We start from the raw sequence: 16,833 nt of genomic DNA, 5'->3' as shown, positions 1-16,833 counted from the left end.
CTGATGGTTGGCCATCAGAGCTAGTCCCGAGAATTCTTCGACTTTTGATTTGAAGGACGATGAATCATCCCACGTGGCCTTTAGGTTGTGTTTGGGTCGAGCTGGCTTCTTGCTCCTTTCCTTATCCTTCTGTTTGCTCTTCAATTTTGGGCAGTCCTCCTTGATATGCCCTTCTTCGTTGCAATTATAGCAACGGACTATTCTTCTCTTTTGATGACGTTTACTTGACTGCAATCTAAATTTGTTAGATTTAAAAAACTTATTAAAACGTCTTACCATTAATGCAGCTTCGTTTTCGTCGATCGTCGCTTCGGAGTCAGGATCGTCCTTTTCAGCTCGTAGGGCAATGTTAAGGTTCGACTTCTCTACTAGAGTTTCTACAAGTCGAGATTCGTGAAGTTCCAAGGTTGAAAACAATTGTTCTAATGTACTTACCTCGAAGTCCTTAGAGATGTAGTAAGCATCTACTAAGGAGGCCCACTCGAGAGTTCTCGGGAAGGCGTTGAGTGCGTATCGGATTGAGTCCCTGTTCATTACTGTTGATGCAACCTTAGGTCAAGGTTAACCTGGTTGACCCGACTCGAGTTGACCTGACTCGAGGTGTATTTTGATGTTTGACGAGAATAGAAAAGTTGTATCTTGATGTTTGACAAGAATACAAACTTGGGAGATTGTGGGTGCAACATTTGGTCAAGGTTGACCTGGTTGACCCGACTTGAGTTGACCTGATTCGGGTAAAGTCCAAGTATGGAGACTTGGCACGGAAAAGTCCAAGCAGGGAGCTTGGCACGGGAAAAGTCCAAAGTATGGAAGCTTGGCATGGGAAGTCGGAGAGGGCTCGGCAGCTCGTTCTCCGGACCAGGTCAGAGAGGGCTCGGGAGCTCGTTCTCTGGACTAGACGAAGTCGGAGAGGGCTCGGCAGCTCGTTCTCCGAACTAGGTCAGAGAGGGCTCGGGAGCTCGTTCTCTGGACCAGATGAGGAAGTCGGAGAGGGCTCGGTAGCTCGTTCTCCGGACTAGGTCAGAGAGGGCTCGGTAGCTCGTTCTCTGGACCGGACGAAGTCGGAGAGGGCTCGGTAGCTCGTTCTCTAGATTAGGTCAGAGAGGGCTCGGGAGCTCGTTCTCTGGACCGGACGAAGTCGGAGAGGGCTCGGTAGCTCGTTCTCTGGACTAGGTCAGAGAGGGCTCGGGAGCTCGTTCTCTGGACCAGATGAGGAAGTCGGAGAGGGCTCGGTAGCTCGTTCTCCGGACTAGGTCAGAGAGGGCTCGGTAGCTCGTTCTCTGGACCGGACGAAGTCGGAGAGGGCTCGGTAGCTCGTTCTCCGGACTAGGTCAGAGAGGGCTCGGGAGCTCGTTCTCTGGACCGGACGAAGTCGGAGAGGGCTCGGTAGCTCGTTCTCTAGACTGGGAAGGCTTTAGGGTTTAGGGCTAGGAAGCTCTAAGGCATTGGATCGGTATGGTGACCGATCCAGTGATACTCTGATTGTCTGGATCGGTCTGGTGACCGATCAGTAACCAAACAGAATGTTTCTGTGGGTTAACTGATCGGTCTGTAGACCGATCAGGAAGCGATGGACTTCAGAGAGCGATAGGAGGGGATCGGTCTGTGGACCGATCCACCTATAGTCTGATCGGTCCACAGACCGATCAGACTTCGAAGCCAACTCTCTGTGAGAGTTGGTTGATCGGTCTGGGGACCGATCAGCCTAGGGCCTGATCGGTCCACAGACCGATCAGGTTGGAGCCTGATCGGTCCAGGCCTAGCCGTTGCAACACAACGGCTAGATTTCTGTGTTGCTCTTTGTCTTCTTCACAGGTGCAGCAGGTGCAGGATATATATCGAGGTCGAGAGCCTCTACAGTAACTGCTTCTTCTTGTTCCTCACTCTTGCGATCTGAGCTTTGCTGAGCTCTGTGTTTCTGAAGCTTCGTGTGAGCTTCCCTCGGCTAGGTTGCTGATCAGTTGCTGCTGGCATCGTGAAATTGTTGCTTCATCGAACTCCAGTCGACAAGAAGGCAAGCAAAGTGTTGTTACATTCATATTCTTCTTGTTTTCTTGCTCTATCTTGTACTCCTTTATTGCTGTTGCAAAAGAGTTTGTGGCGAGGTTTCTCCACCCAGAAGGAGTTGTTGTTAGCTAGTTTTCCGAGGTCTCATCCACCGACGGATTAATAGGCTTCGTCCACCTTACAGACACGCCGAGAAGTAGGAGTATCATCTCCGAACCTCGTTACATCATCGTGTTTGAGGTTTGATCTTCTCCACTTTCATTTCTACATTGTATTTCCACTGCGCTAACCTAAATTGTAGGAAGAAACGATAATTTGAGGTCGACTATTCACACCCCCCCTCTCTAGCCGCATCCGAAGGTCCTAACAAGTACTTCTTCTCCAAGATTGTTGAGTTGAGTGATCAGCTCTTTGATCCTCGCTTGGAGTTGCGCTACCTTCTCACCTTGGTTCATTTGGAGGTTCGTCAACTGGGTCCGGAGGATGTCGCGCCTTGCTAGCTTTGCTTCGGAGGTACCTTCGTGAAGCTCCAGGAATTTTTCCCAGAGATCTTTCGCGGAGTCGTAACTTCCGATCCGATTTACCTCCTGAGGCGGTAGAACGCTGAGCAGATGGAACTCAGCCTTTCCGTTGGCGACGAAATCTGCTTGCTCCTTTTTTGTCCAGATGTTTTCCTCCTTATCTTTTGGAACTGCATAACCATATTTCATTATTAAAAGAATGTCAAATTCAGTTTTAAAAAATACCTCCATTTTACGCTTCCATGTGACGAAGTCTCCATCGAACTTCGGGGGATGGATGTTCGCTCCGGCCATCGTCTTGATCGTAGTGCTTCAGTTAGCGGTTAGTTCTTCTGAGGCGATCAGACTTTGATACCAATTGTAGGTGCAGCAGAGGCCGACAAGAGGGGGGGGGTGAATTGCTGAAAAATAAAAAATAAACTATACCCTCCTCGTGCTTTCAACTCAATTAGTGCAATAGTAAATAAAGCAGTAGAGTAATAAAGGAGTAAACAGAAAAGAAACAGGAATTTAACCTGGTTATAACCAAGGAGGTTGTTAATCCAAGGCAATGAGAAGCGCACTAAAAAGAATCTCCTTTACTGAAAGCAAAGAAGTCTTTTACACTTTAGAAGCTTAGAACTATTGCTAGGAATGACTACACAATTGATTGCTTGAGTTGTTGTTTAATTCCTAGCTCCAGGGGCCTTTAAATAGCCTCTGAAAATTTGATCCCGAGGGTCCAAGTTGCCTCCAACAAGGTCCAAGGCGCCTCCAGCTCGGTGAGTGGATAGAATTCTATCTGGTGCTCGAACGGTCATTCTGACCTGGCTCAAGGCGCCTTCAACAAGCAATGAAGGCGCCTTCAATGTTAAAGGCGCCTTCAATACATGTTTAAGGCGCCTTCAAGTTCCTGCTACAGTAACTTCCTGCTACAGTAATTTCCAGCCTTTTTTTGACTCTTTTTCTTCTTCGCTTTGGCTTCCGAAGCTTCGTTCTTTTGGATGATTGCGGCCAACCGAAATAGGGCTCACCCGAACCCAATTCTCGGCCTTCTCCTCGAGTAGTCTTCCTCCCCGGCTTAACGTCCCTCGAACACTGCGCACGTTCTTCTCGCCCACTGGTGTACTCTTCCGCAGCTCTCTCGTCCTTCGGACACACCGAGCCCGTCGGCTCCCTTCACGTGTCGTCCTTCTCGCTAGCTGCGTCTTCCGCTCAACTTCCTGCTCTCCTAAGCTCCTGCACACTTAGACACAGGGATTAAACACAAAGCAGGACCTAACCAACTTGGTTGATCACATCAAAACACCACGGGGTCCAACACTTAGAAAGAAGAAAGGGAGAGAAGAAGATGTGTGTCATCGGCCTTAGGGAAGAAAACAAGGTGAATGGGAGAAGATGAGAGAGCCGGCCACATAAGGAGAAGAAGAGGAATAGGTACCGGCCCTAAGGGAGCCAGGGAATTATGGAGATGTATGTCCCATAAGGCACCTTCTACCTCTTTTTTATAATCCTTGTTCATGACAAAAAAGAAAATTTTAATAATAATTAAAATCTCTCTTTTTTAAATTTCCTATTGTGATGGCTACAAAAGGAAAGTTTTAAAATTAATCTCTCTCTTTTAAACATTGTAGATAGGGGGTAGCCCGGTGCACGAAACTCCCACTATGCGGGGTCCCGGGGAAGGATCCATTGTACGCAGCATTACCCTGCTTTTTGCAAGAGGTTGTTTCCAGGATTTGAACCCGTGACCTTATGGTCACATGGCAACAACTTTACCGTTGCGCCAAGTTTCCCCTTCCTTTTAAACATTGTAGATGACTACAAAAAAGGAAAGATTAAAATTAAAATTTCTCTTTTAAATCATGGTTACAAAAAAAGGAAAGTTTTATCAAAATTAAAATATCTCTTTTAAACATTATAGATAACTACAAAAAAGGAAAGATTTTAATAAAATTAAAATATCTCTTTAATCCTTTGTAGATAACTATAAAAGGAAAGATTTTAAAATTTAAAACTCTCTTTTAAAATCATGTGGATGACTATAAAAGGAAAAATTTTAACAAATGAAATCTCTCTTTTTAACTCCATGTGGTCGGCCCCTTACTTGGACACTAAGCAAGGCTTGGTCGGCCACTACTTGGGCTCCAAGCTAATGCTTGGCCAGCCCCCTTGCACCAAGCAAGGATGTGTCGGCCCATTACTTGGGTAAGAAGTGGACTTGGTGGATATAAGGCTTTATAGAAGCTACAACATGGACCGAGAGGAGGAATTGGTTTTGGTCTCTCGATGAGCTTGAGCTTCCTGTGTTCGACCCGAACACCCAACTCGAGTTCATCAATAATAACTCATACCACTAAAAAGTTATTATTGAACTACCTCACTAATCCCATATTACATTATGGGCTCCTTCTTATCATGAGTGCGTTAGTCTCCCTGTGTTTAAGATATCGAATGTCTATTAATTAAATGAGTTACTAACAACTCACTTAATTAATATCTAGTTCCAAGAGTAGTACCACTCAACTTTATTGTCATGTTGAACTAAGTTCACCTGCAGGGTTTACATGACAATCCTTATAAGCTTCTCAAGGGGACATCATCAACCTAGATTACTAGGACACAGTTTCCTTGTATAATCAACAACACACCATATAAATAATATTATTTCTCAACTTATCAGGCCTATTGATTTAACGAAATAAATCTCATCCATTGATAAATTAAAAAAATAAATACTAAGTATATGTGCTTGTTATTATATCAGGATTAAGAGTACGTACATCCATAATAACAGAGGTTCTGTTCTTTTATGCAGTCAGTATAAAAAAAAACAACCTCAAATGATCCTGTTCAATACACACATAGTGTACTAGTGTAATTTTATAGTCAAGACAAACTAATACCAAATTACACTACAACCATTCTAATGTTTTGTCCCAATCCATCTTGGTCATGAGCTACTATTTATAATTTATAAGGAACTGACAACATGATCTTCTGTGTGACACCACACACAATGTTATCTACAATATAAATTAAATGGACAACTACATTTAACTAAATGCAGACATTTGACCAATGTGATTTTTATTTCAAAATAAATGTTCATACAAAAAGCTAGGCTTTTAGTATAGATCCTAACATAAGGTAGGGTCTCAGAGTGGGGTTAAAGTAAAGAAAGATGTTTGATGTTGTGGTCAAAGTCAAGAAAGAGTTAACACTCAGGCTAGCATGGTTGCATGACTCAGCGGAGTAGTTCAGCCAACCGGACCTTTTAACCGATTGGATCATGAGTCCCTTCGGCTCGATGGAATCTCGAGTCATCTTAGTATAATTCGGAATTGAGTCCTTGAGGAGGCTGAGTCCTCAAAGGCGTCAAGTCCTTAGGATGGTAAACACTCCTTTTCCGACCCAACCTCGTGCGAGAGTGAGGTCCGGCCAAACGTTAGAAGAGACTTGGCTAGCCTACCATCAAAGCGTACTAGTGGTCCATCAACCCAACGGCCTAATTTTTTTTTAAACATTTTATGTAACTATTGTTAGAGCATCAAGGGAATATGTTATGTGCAATCCATACTGATATGGTGATAAAGATGAGCCCTCCAAAAAGTGGGTCAAAGTAGGGAAGACCAACAGACATGGAGGTCAAAGTCAAACAGTAAAAGTCACATAGTCGGACGAACCTGAAACTGCTGACTATGCAAGGTTGGTTGAGCGGTCCTTGCAAACGGCCTCACAACGCCGATCGGATGTGAAGGGCAAAGAATGGACCACCCGAGCGGTCATCCTTCGTAATTCGCAAATGAAGTTTGGAGCTAAGTACTAATTTACCTGGTTCACCACCCTAGCCGATCGAACTTATGGGCCAATCGGACCTGGGAGCCGATCAGACATACTACGCCTCCTTAGTAAAATGAGGGTCAAGTAAAGAACAAGTTCTTGATTGCATTCTGTAAGGCCGAGCAGGCAATATCCCAACTAAGTGGTGGTCGGTCGGCCTACAGCTGGACCTGCATACATGTCATATCGTACTCTTTTGGAAGTTTGTCTAAAAAAAGACAGAGAATATCCCACCATCAAATCGCCCTTTAGAAGTTTCTAGACTATCAAAACATAGAGATTTGCGTGATCGTTTAATGAAAGGTGTTAAGAGTATTTTATAGCACGTCCTTTCTTAGGAAAACTTGAGAAAATGTGTTAATACTTTAAGATACATGTATAATGCAATAAGGATACTATAAAAGGGGTATTCCTTCTACAGGCGAAAGTATGCAATGCTACATTTTGACACACGCTCTTTACTACAGTATTCTTTGACTGTTCTCTTATCTTAACCGGATCATTGATTTGAGTGTCGGAGGATCAATGTCGGGGACCCCTTCCCTAGCTTAACACTAACTCTCGCTGTATTGCAAGACAACGTAGAGTTTTCATTTAGTCAACAACAAAGTCGCGTCCCCAGCTCATCAGCTTCACCGATTTCAAACAAGATCACGTACGGTGGAAGGTTCCACCCTGTAAACACAGAGGTGGACATAATTCGAGAAAGACCGCAATGTGCCAGATTGGTTGGTCCTATTCTAGAAATGCATCGATCTTTGTATAGAGAGGAAAGTAGTACTATATAAGGGATCTCCTCCTACAGGTACAGATAAATTTCGCTATCAGAATTTACTGTTCTTCATTCTCTTTTTCAGCTCTCTGTCTAACTTTAGCATCGATATGCTTGTGTCAAGACCCCTTCCTAGTCCGGTGACTAACATTTTCTTCTCTCAATTCTTCTTTTTGACACACAAGATCGATCGTAGCACCAAGTTCCTCCTTCTCGGAGTCTTCACACAGTCAACATCAAAGCCACCTAGTTAATACGCCTTCTTCCTTGATATCAGACAAGATCACCAAACTTCATCTCAAACAGATAGCCGCTGCAATAGAAAAAAAAAAATTGACAACATTGATCATCACCCAACACTAGAAGGATCAAAGAACGAAAGGCCCAATCAAATTGGACCAGAGCAGACGAGAGAACATGCATACTCGATCATCAACAATTTCAACTTCATTAGGGCTCATCAAGAGTTTAATTCTTGGACAAAGAACGAGTAGGCATTATTCACTTTCTCTTGAAAAGAGCTCACATTCAATCCATTAAAATTGTCATTTCAACCGCTGTACACTAGGAGATTCCAATGGTGCTATTTACAAACTCTAGTTTGCTCTTCAAGTTGTCTGCATGAACGTTTGCATCTTCCAACAATTCAGACGTCTGACGGGATAGCGGTGAGTTCTCCTTGTCATCTTCCCTAAAACAATAAGAAGATTTATTCAGAGTAAATATCTTATCATACTGCTTATGACGAAAAACTGCAGCAATGTAACAAAGAGGGATATGTCAAATGATAAATGAAAGCACCAAGGCTAGTGGCTTGAACCTTGATTGCTGCAGTGTCGACGAACCGAGTGTCTCGAGAACAGGTATTGGATCTGTTAGTCTAGTTTTGATTGAACGGCATTGGATTCTTTCAACCTCAATTTCACCAACAGAATTGTTAGTTTTATCGTTGCAATGGTGATCCAACAACACTTGAAACTGAACCTATGCAGCCATATGCAATGTTTCAATGAAGATATGTCAAGTATGGTATACCAAGAATATGAAACTATTCAGTAGTGGATTTACCTGAGACTTTGTCCATAGAGGAAACGGTGCCTCATGTACATGCAACTCAAATTCAGATATGTACGAGTGATGAGCTTCCTTCGCGATCGGAATGTGATTAAAATCTGTCCCAACAGAAGAAGGATACACACTGGTTCCTCTCTTCATCCCTTTTCGCGAAAATTTACCATACTCTATATCACCATGATCACCAAATATATCAGAGCCGTCACATCCATCTCTCATGTTTTTCTTATGACGAATGTCCCATTTCTGAAGTGCATCGACAACTAAATCAGCATCAGATTCTGGTGATAGTTTGGTGTAAAAATCCTCCTTGCTTTTGGGACGTAATCCATATTGTATAATGGATCCGGAAGAGTATACGAGCAGGTAGTGCTTTGTCCGCAGTGAGCTGATATTATTATGAAGTCGAGTTGCTTTGCAATGGTGGAAAACAGAAGCAATGGCCCCAAGTGTTGGATTAACCTTTCCTGTAGCAGATGCTGCAACACAGCTAACAGCATTCTTTAATCCATGATTTCCATTCTTTATTCTGCTTACAGCTGATAATGTGACAGGGCTTCCACATAAAGAGGGGTTCTGTTCACAAAACTTTGAAGATAAAGAAACAGACTGTTTTGTTCTCGTTGCCAGAGATATTCCACTGCAGGAATTTGCAAAATCCCTCCTAGTGAACCTAATATTTGCAGCTCCTGAAGAACCAGTCGCAAATAGGTGACTGGTTCCCCTCGATGAGCTGATCATGATCCAGTTGCTATCATCACTAAAACTGATGTCTTGTATAACCTAATGTAAAAAGGTTAATGAACTCAAGAAATCAAATTCAGCATATGCAATGAAGAGAAGAACAATGTTTAACTACCGCATTAGTAATGCCTCGCCGTAACTTGTAGAGATGGATGCAAACTCCATTAGCATATGACTCCCCTGAGCTTGCATGCAGAGAAGGTATCACACGGAACACATTGATATTATGTCCATGAATGGAAGCAGTCGCTAGCAAAGTTCCACTGGGATCAAAGGATAATGCAGAAATAGGACTCCTATGTGCCATGAACTGCACTATCACTGATTTAGAAACAATATCACGAACTATAACCTGTTTGGTTCAAATGAAAGAAAACACAAATTACACTATTTCAGTGTGTCTTTCGATATGAACAATCATAAAGAAACTATTAGATTCAAACTGAAAGAACATTCAAACAGAACCATACCATCCCACCCTGTTCCACCTCTGCAGGATCCCTATGCAGGTCGTCATCCCTTTCTAAGTAGGAGTTTCCATTCACTGTTGGAATGTAATTCACACCCATTAATTCTAAGTAATACTTGGAAACTGTTCTGTATCCAATATCTCCGAGAGTGACCAAACCAGCAGCTAGCATCTTACTAGATTCTCTTGCAAAATTTGTAACCGGACTATCATCTGAATAAGCTACTGTGGCAGGATTAATATCTTGATGGCTAATATGGCAATCACTTGAATTCACAATTGGAGTTCCACTATGAGCTAACCATCTGGTTCCAACTGCAATTGGTCCATATCCTACAGTTCCAACACCAAAACGATCTGAAACCACATGATGAGTAAGGATACTATATTCTGTCTCCAGAGTGAGAGCATTTAAACAATGGATCTGCATGTAAAATTGATGCTTAATAAACCTCTTGATTGAAAATAACAAAAGTTGAGGTGATCATCCCTACCTGTGAAGCTTGAGAAACAACAATAATTCGAGGACTGCACCTGACAGAGAAAATAGTTGATCTGAACTTCAAGGTATGGACGTACTCATGGGTCCTCAGGGAATAGAAGTGAACAAAAGTCAGCAAGAAACTGTCATTGCTCGGTTCCTGACCAAAACCACCAGCATAACCATTGAAAGGTGGATCATACCCATCATAATTGTTAGAATTTGCAGAAATATTTGCATTTCCGACTACAATCAGCAATGGCCGGTTATCTGCAAACCTATCGATTATCCCCTTAGATTCAATTGGATTATTTTGCATTTGCAGAAAGGTTGCAGAAACATCATATCTTGATACTAACTGCCTTATGTCATCTGAATGCTCAACATCCCAAACCTGGAAACCCGACCTGTAACCCAACAAGAGAATTTGCCGGATATCACCTTCATACTCCAGTTTGTCAAAACTAGCCCAAAGCACCTATGTTATGAGCAATAAAATCTTAGTGCAGACATATTCAGTCAAATAAATATGCAGCATAGGTCAGATGGGAAATTGACTCATTATTTTGGGCATCAATTAATGGCACTCCAATTCCAATGTGGAACTAGTCAGGCCTTACAATGTAGGCTATGATATCTCTTCCTCAGAAACCAATTTTGAGCAGAGTATATTCACTTTTGTCTTTTTTTTTCCCCAAAAAATGAAGATTAACAGGTTAAAAAGTCTGTTGTGTTTACCTGATCATGAGCAGAGTGATCTTGAGAGTTGGCTATCGAAGAGACGATGGATGCCCCAGTCTTGCAGACACTAGATGCAAGATTGGACGCACCAGAAGACACAATTTTCGACAAAGACCGAACTGAAAATGGCCCATTGCTTCTACCATTTTGGTGATCCCTTAGCATACTTTCAGGCGATCAAGAACCCTCCGGTCTTGCAATAGCTTCCTATCACAACCAAAGCTGATCCTTTCTTCCCTTTTTTAGTCAACAAGAAACAACACGCTAACCGCAACTAGTGCACAAGACCTTCATGTTTTCCTCAAAAGAGAATCATATAATCAATTGAAAGGAATCATCAAGACCGTGTCTTTAATTTATACACAAACATGATTCCCGTGCGGAAAAGGGGAAGCCTGCTAAAAAACGCAGCTTTCTCTGAATCACCGGAAGCGATCGCCAGAAGCACTGCAGGCGAATGGAAGGGAAATGGAAATCTTATCTTTCTTCTTAAGGCGAGACGAGGAAGACGAGGAAGACGAAGAGGCGGAGAAAGAATCGCTTCGTAAACACATAACCAAACAAAATGAGCTGCACGCTCACGTCTCCCTCCTTGACTACGCTCCTGTTTTAATTTCAATTAAATTAATTACTATGATAGAAACTTATTAAGAATAATATTCCTCATACGTCTAAAACGGGCGATGCTAATGAAAATACTACTTTACAACAAATGGGAATAAATTAAAAGTAAAATGAGTTATTGGTGCACCTTGTTCTTTTGATCTCGAGAAACAAAACAGCGTCTTTTTCTGTGCGTTGAATTGTTGGTTTTTTAGTGCCGTAGTGAATTGCTGACCTTAGGAAGATAAATAGGCAGGAATCGGAAGGTTGACTCAGGGATGTCGTCACCGTGTCGAGAACGTGGCAAAAGGTGAAACCCTCGTCCTCAGGGCCCCCGCCGCAGCAAATACGCAGTGGGCCGAGACTTTTTGCACAGGGATAGAGAATAAATCCCCGTTGCCCTGCGGACTCGAACCCATGTTCTCAGTGGCAAACTTCCACGTCGCACCGTGTCGAGAACGTGAAGATTAAGGAGGTGGATTTTGGGAATCTACTCCGAGATTCGTTCGCACTTCGCTAGGATTGGCATTGTGGCAACCACCGACAATGCATCCGCCGTTCAGGGCCTGGTGCCCGTCATCGCCGATCATCACGGCAGGCATATCAGGAAATATTTCTTTATGCGACACAGAAATAGAAGGAAAAAAAAATAATCTTATCAAAAAAATTATTTATATGGAACATTTTTATACCTTTCTTTCCTTCGTTCATTGAAAAATAAACAATCTTATCAAGAATTAAATGAAAAATCATTATAATTCCTGTATATTATATTTGTAAGTGTTGATAAGGAAAAACGCTGTCGTGGAGGTGATGCTGCCAGGGCTTCTGAAATCATCCTGTCTTGCATTTAACTGCTGCAAGCTAACTGCCGACGAAATGCTCAAAAGAGAGCAAAAGGTTGATGTTTGTGCCATAGGAGTGAGAAAAGTTTGATTAAAATATATTAAAATAAATAAGAGTGAGTAAAAGTTGAATTAAATCGAATAAATGGATCAAATCAATTCAATTTAAAAATTTAGTTCGGTTTACTCATAAATTTAATTTTTTTTTTCAAAAAATTGATTAATTCGATTCGGATTTGATTTTGAATTTTTTTATTCGGTTAAATTGGATTGACTGAATAGATCGAATTTTTGAATCAAATCAATTTTTTATACCATAAATTTTAGATCGAATCAAATTTTTAGAAAAAATAGATTTATTCGGTTTGTTCGATTTTATTAAAAATTCGGTTCGATTTTTATTAAAAATCACGATTTGTTTGAAAAAAAAATTGATTCGGTTCGATTCGATTTAATTTTAACTGAATAGTCCCAAATCTATGACTTTCAAATAGTTGTTGGGTTGATATGGACGGCTCAGAAACAAAGACTTAATAATTTATCAGTCGCTCAAAGGTCCTTAAATCTTTTACCAACAGAAGTTGTATCACTGACCTAAAATGGTAGATTTGCTTGATAGAAATCTTTGGAGTTCAATCCATAATTGACACTCAAAGCAAGTCGAGTCTCAAAATTGTACAGTAATCAGATGAAAAAAAATATTAGAAGTCCTGTTTATTGTTTTCCCAAATAAGAAAAAAATCAGATACTCTAGTTTCCCTGCTTTTTCTATTTTGAAGCTGGAAGATAAAACTGTCTGTGAAACTTTGCTTTGCTTTACGATCATTTCCATGGTTTCAGAATTGAGAGCGCAATTAGAGCAGCAACTAATATAAAGATGATTATAACTATTATCATGCACTTTCTTGATTTCTTTGAAAGGCTTTTCGCAATCCGCAGAGCATCTGTACCAGATTGCACGTGGTTCATCGCGTTGGATACCTGTAGAGTTGGCATTGTGATTATATAAACAGTGTGCCAAGATCAGGATGATATAAAAACTAATTCTATCCATGGCTTGAATAAATGAAGACAAACCTGAGACTCAATGTTATCTAGGATCTCTCCCTGTGCCTCCACCAATACAGCCATGTCCATAAACACCTATGTGCCAAAAGAAAACGAAAAGAAAAAAAAGAAGAAATCTTATGGGCAGCTTATTTGAATTTTCTGCAATTTATTCGTTTATTCTGAAACAATTACCTGATGCAAATCTAGTAGTTTTTTCTCTATCTCCTTCACAGCATCATGCCTCTCTTGGATTTCCTCTATTGTGCCAATTACCTGGAGAACAAATTCATAATATTCTGAACAACTAAAAAACTTACCTGTAAGTTAATGTTCTTGTTCATAATTAGTACTCAATAGAGAACTCAACATACTTGCCCTCTTCCCATTTCTTGAATTGCCTTATGAAATATTTGCTCACTATTTCCGGTTTCAATTAGGTGATCAATCACCTACACAGGCATGAGAAGCTCAGTGTAAGTCTATATATCCAGCATGATTATTTTCCAATAGCATATAGCGATGATGCTTACCTCGTCAGTTGGTCGAGTTCCAGTTACTGCCAAATTTAGAAAAAATCAGAAATATTAAATCTATGTACTTTTGTCAGAAAAGAAGAAAGAATGAAACCTGTGAACACCCCTCTTTCAACAGCCTCTCTATAGTCATTCTGGATAGTTTGCCTCAAAATCTGCTAGAAATTACTTTGATCAAATATACTGCACACTAGTAGCCAACCTCAAATTGTATGTTAATACAAGTACCTGGAAGTCATTCATTATATCCTTCAATTTCTTCTTAAGTGCACTGGAGTTGGACAGCAATGAGTACAATGAGAGAAGACATTAGTTATGGATTTTTATTTTCATATCTAAAACACATCAATTTAAGTTGAGTGTGTATAAATATCATCATATGCATCTTGTTAAGACATACTTAGTCAATGCCATCCTCGATCGATCTACACCGGTTCCCTTTTCACATCCGGGCTTATTTCTGTTGGTTAAGTTCTAGAGAATGGAACCAATAAGATTGCTATCATAATCTTTTCAAATGATGCTTGTAAGACAGATGACACAGAGCTATCTGCATCAATAGTTTTTTAAAGAATAATACATCTCTGTCGATATCTTGTAATTTGTGTTTTATTTTGTGGGCAATCTTTCCAACTTCATTGACATCCTTCTCCATTTGCTGTTTAATCTCTGAAAGAGTAAGTTTAATTCATAACTGATCTGTAGTTGATAACAAACAATTAGATATATAAATAAACTTGCTCGCTACCTTTCATCGCAAATGCTCTAGTGGCACCCTTGGACTTTTCATTTGATTCCTAGTTCATTTGATTGATTAATATTAGTTAACAAGTCTTTCTTTTACTGATGAATACATTATACAGCAATTTTAATTACTGAAACCATAAAGACCTGATGGTTTTACCTGAAGCTTGTGAAGATGATTGGAGATCTTGTCAATCATCTTCTCAATTTCTGATACCTAAAAATAAAAAAGAACAAGCAAGATGACAAAAAAGTTGGAAATAAATACATAGAAACTCAATTGTAGTATTTATAGATATCGAAATACCTCTTTTTTGAAAAAGGAAGAAAAATCTCAAACCCCAAGTTTAGTGTTTTAAATAATTTTTACCTGATCAAAAAAATCATCCATTCCATAATCTGGTGCACTTTTGAGTTTACCAGACTGGTTTCCTAGCTCAATATCGCTCTCCATGAGAGAGTCCTTTCTGAAGGAGTCCTGCTTCAGTTTCAATGAAAGATTATGAAGCACCAAAAACTAATGCAAACATTTTTTTAGCTAGCTCTAAAAGGGGAAAACGAAGGTCTTCTTCTCTATAAGAAAGAGATGAGTACCTTGAGAAGGTCATTCATTTTATGTTTTTTCAGCTGAAACGATCAAAAAAGAAGGAAAACAATTGAAGGATGTCCTTTATAAAGAGGATGATATAATGCTGGCCTAAGAATGAGCATGAATGGAAGAAGACAAAGGATCAAGCTTGCCATGGCGTTGAAATACATTGCTTAGACTTTGTGATCTTCGCCAACTGAGAAGTGACAAGTTTCTTAGGATCAAGAGTTTTTTATTTGTAGATATTTGAATGCTTCTGAAAATATTACTCTGAGCTGGCACAACACAAAAGCATGATAGCAATCATAGCATTGTGAACAGAGAAAGCAAAAGACTACTCCTGCAAATGGATTAGGTGCAATACGACATTATCGTTGGTAGAAAAAGGCTATACACTGCAGGAAACATCCAAGAATCCTTATGCCAGCTACTGGAATTTTCACATCCGCTACTATACAGTCTGGCCTATGAATGACCTTGATCTTATCGTTGGAGAAGAATGTAAAGAGTTTTGTTTTTGGCAGTTCAGTTTATTCTCACATGACTTATTTTAATGTAAAATTTAGTTTTAAATTTAGATGAGTATGCTATTAATTTACAGAGTTCATTCTATCATAAAACGATTAGACATTTAAAAGAAAAAAAAAAAGTCATCTTCTTAATATTTAGATAAATCATTATATTTATCTGAGAGATATTGATAGCATTCTAATTTCAATAAGTATTTTCCATGGCTCAGCAAATGATACTTCGATTTAAACACACTTGCTCAATTGAGGACTGATGACATAAGTTCATAACGGTGAGTTATTATCAATTTGGCCATAAGCGTTTTACAACAACAACAACCAAGCCTTTTCCTAGGGGTGGGCAAAAAAAATCCGATCCGTTGATCCGATCTGTTGATCCGGCCAATCCGATCCGAAAAAATCCGAATCCGACGGATCGGATTCGGATATCGATCCGATCCGATATTTTTACCGGATAATCGGATCGGATACGGATCGAGGAAAAAAAAATCGGGTATCCGGTGATCCGATAAAAAAATATTTATTATTTTATATACTTTTAATTATGATATTATTCTTTTAATAATTATTATATTATTATATATTATATATTATATACTTTTAATTATGATAATATTATATACCTAATACATTTAGGCTGTGGCACGTGGGCCTGGGCCATGTGGGCCTGTGGCTAATCTATTTGCTATTATAATAATATTATATTATTATTAAAATATTGGTTATTGGAAGAGTTTGAACATTAGGGGTTTTAAGAAAAGGTGGCTGTGGACGGTCGGTGGTTACTGGTTAGGGTTTCTGAACATTGAACATACGGAAGAAAGAAGAAAATCTATCTCCAGTTCAAGGTTATTTCTTGACAATTGTTGTCAGGTGAGTTTTATTTCTATTAATCTTCGTGTTTATTTGTATTGTGTTAAATTTAGATTAGTTCGTTAGGATTTGTGATTCTCCTATTTATCAGTGCTATAAACTTATAGTCTACATCAATCTATAGGTATGAGTGAAAAATCTATGTCTGAGAAAAAAGAATCTCTTAATTCTACAAGTCAAAAACCTCCGAAGCATCCTTCTAGTGATGTTTCTTCTTCTAGTTCTAGCAATGGCAACAAGAGAAAGGGTTCTATTTGGTGGTCTCATTTTGATAGAATGGTGGATGATATAAACTATGCAAAGTGCAAATATTGTGATACAAAAATTGGTTGTGCTGCAAAAAATGGAACAACTCCTTTAGCTAATCATATCAAGAGATGTAAGCAACTTCCTGCTAATATGGATAAAAAGCAAAAACTTATGAGAGTTGAAACA

General features: G+C 39.9%; 2 protein-coding genes across 3 annotated transcripts; both read right to left on the bottom strand.

Moving 5' to 3' along the window:
* Window positions 1-7,544: 7,544 nt before the first annotated feature.
* LOC122030433 (autophagy-related protein 18f-like) lies at window positions 7,545-11,440 on the bottom strand. 2 transcript variants are annotated; one of them, XM_042589632.1, is made up of 8 exons: window positions 11,383-11,440; window positions 10,629-11,235; window positions 9,904-10,368; window positions 9,411-9,833; window positions 9,056-9,292; window positions 8,191-8,979; window positions 7,943-8,106; window positions 7,545-7,813 (listed from the first exon to the last, which is right to left on the bottom strand). In XM_042589632.1, exons 2-8 carry the CDS (start codon window positions 10,794-10,796, stop codon window positions 7,687-7,689), a joined length of 2,373 nt encoding a protein of 790 aa, XP_042445566.1. In that variant the 5' UTR covers window positions 10,797-11,235; window positions 11,383-11,440; the 3' UTR covers window positions 7,545-7,686. The 2 variants fall into 2 exon arrangements, with proteins under 2 accessions (XP_042445566.1, XP_042445567.1); XM_042589633.1 differs by lacking the exon at window positions 11,383-11,440 and having other exon boundaries at window positions 7,555-7,813; window positions 9,904-10,297; window positions 10,629-10,771.
* A 1,220-nt stretch (window positions 11,441-12,660) lies between these two features.
* LOC122029690 (syntaxin-132-like) lies at window positions 12,661-15,211 on the bottom strand. The gene is made up of 13 exons (XM_042588781.1): window positions 15,001-15,211; window positions 14,777-14,884; window positions 14,567-14,623; window positions 14,411-14,459; window positions 14,243-14,331; window positions 14,063-14,136; window positions 13,891-13,933; window positions 13,757-13,817; window positions 13,660-13,685; window positions 13,501-13,578; window positions 13,322-13,402; window positions 13,157-13,222; window positions 12,661-13,060 (listed from the first exon to the last, which is right to left on the bottom strand). Exons 1-13 carry the CDS (start codon window positions 15,016-15,018, stop codon window positions 12,902-12,904), a joined length of 909 nt encoding a protein of 302 aa, XP_042444715.1. The 5' UTR covers window positions 15,019-15,211; the 3' UTR covers window positions 12,661-12,901.
* Between the last annotated feature and the right edge of the window lie 1,622 nt (window positions 15,212-16,833).

The sequence above is a fragment of the Zingiber officinale genome, chromosome 10B, assembly GCF_018446385.1.
Source record: "Zingiber officinale cultivar Zhangliang chromosome 10B, Zo_v1.1, whole genome shotgun sequence".
NCBI lineage: Eukaryota > Viridiplantae > Streptophyta > Magnoliopsida > Zingiberales > Zingiberaceae > Zingiber > Zingiber officinale.
The sequence above is the reverse complement of the archived record's forward strand: the minus strand, read 5'-3'. Positions and strand labels throughout refer to the sequence as shown.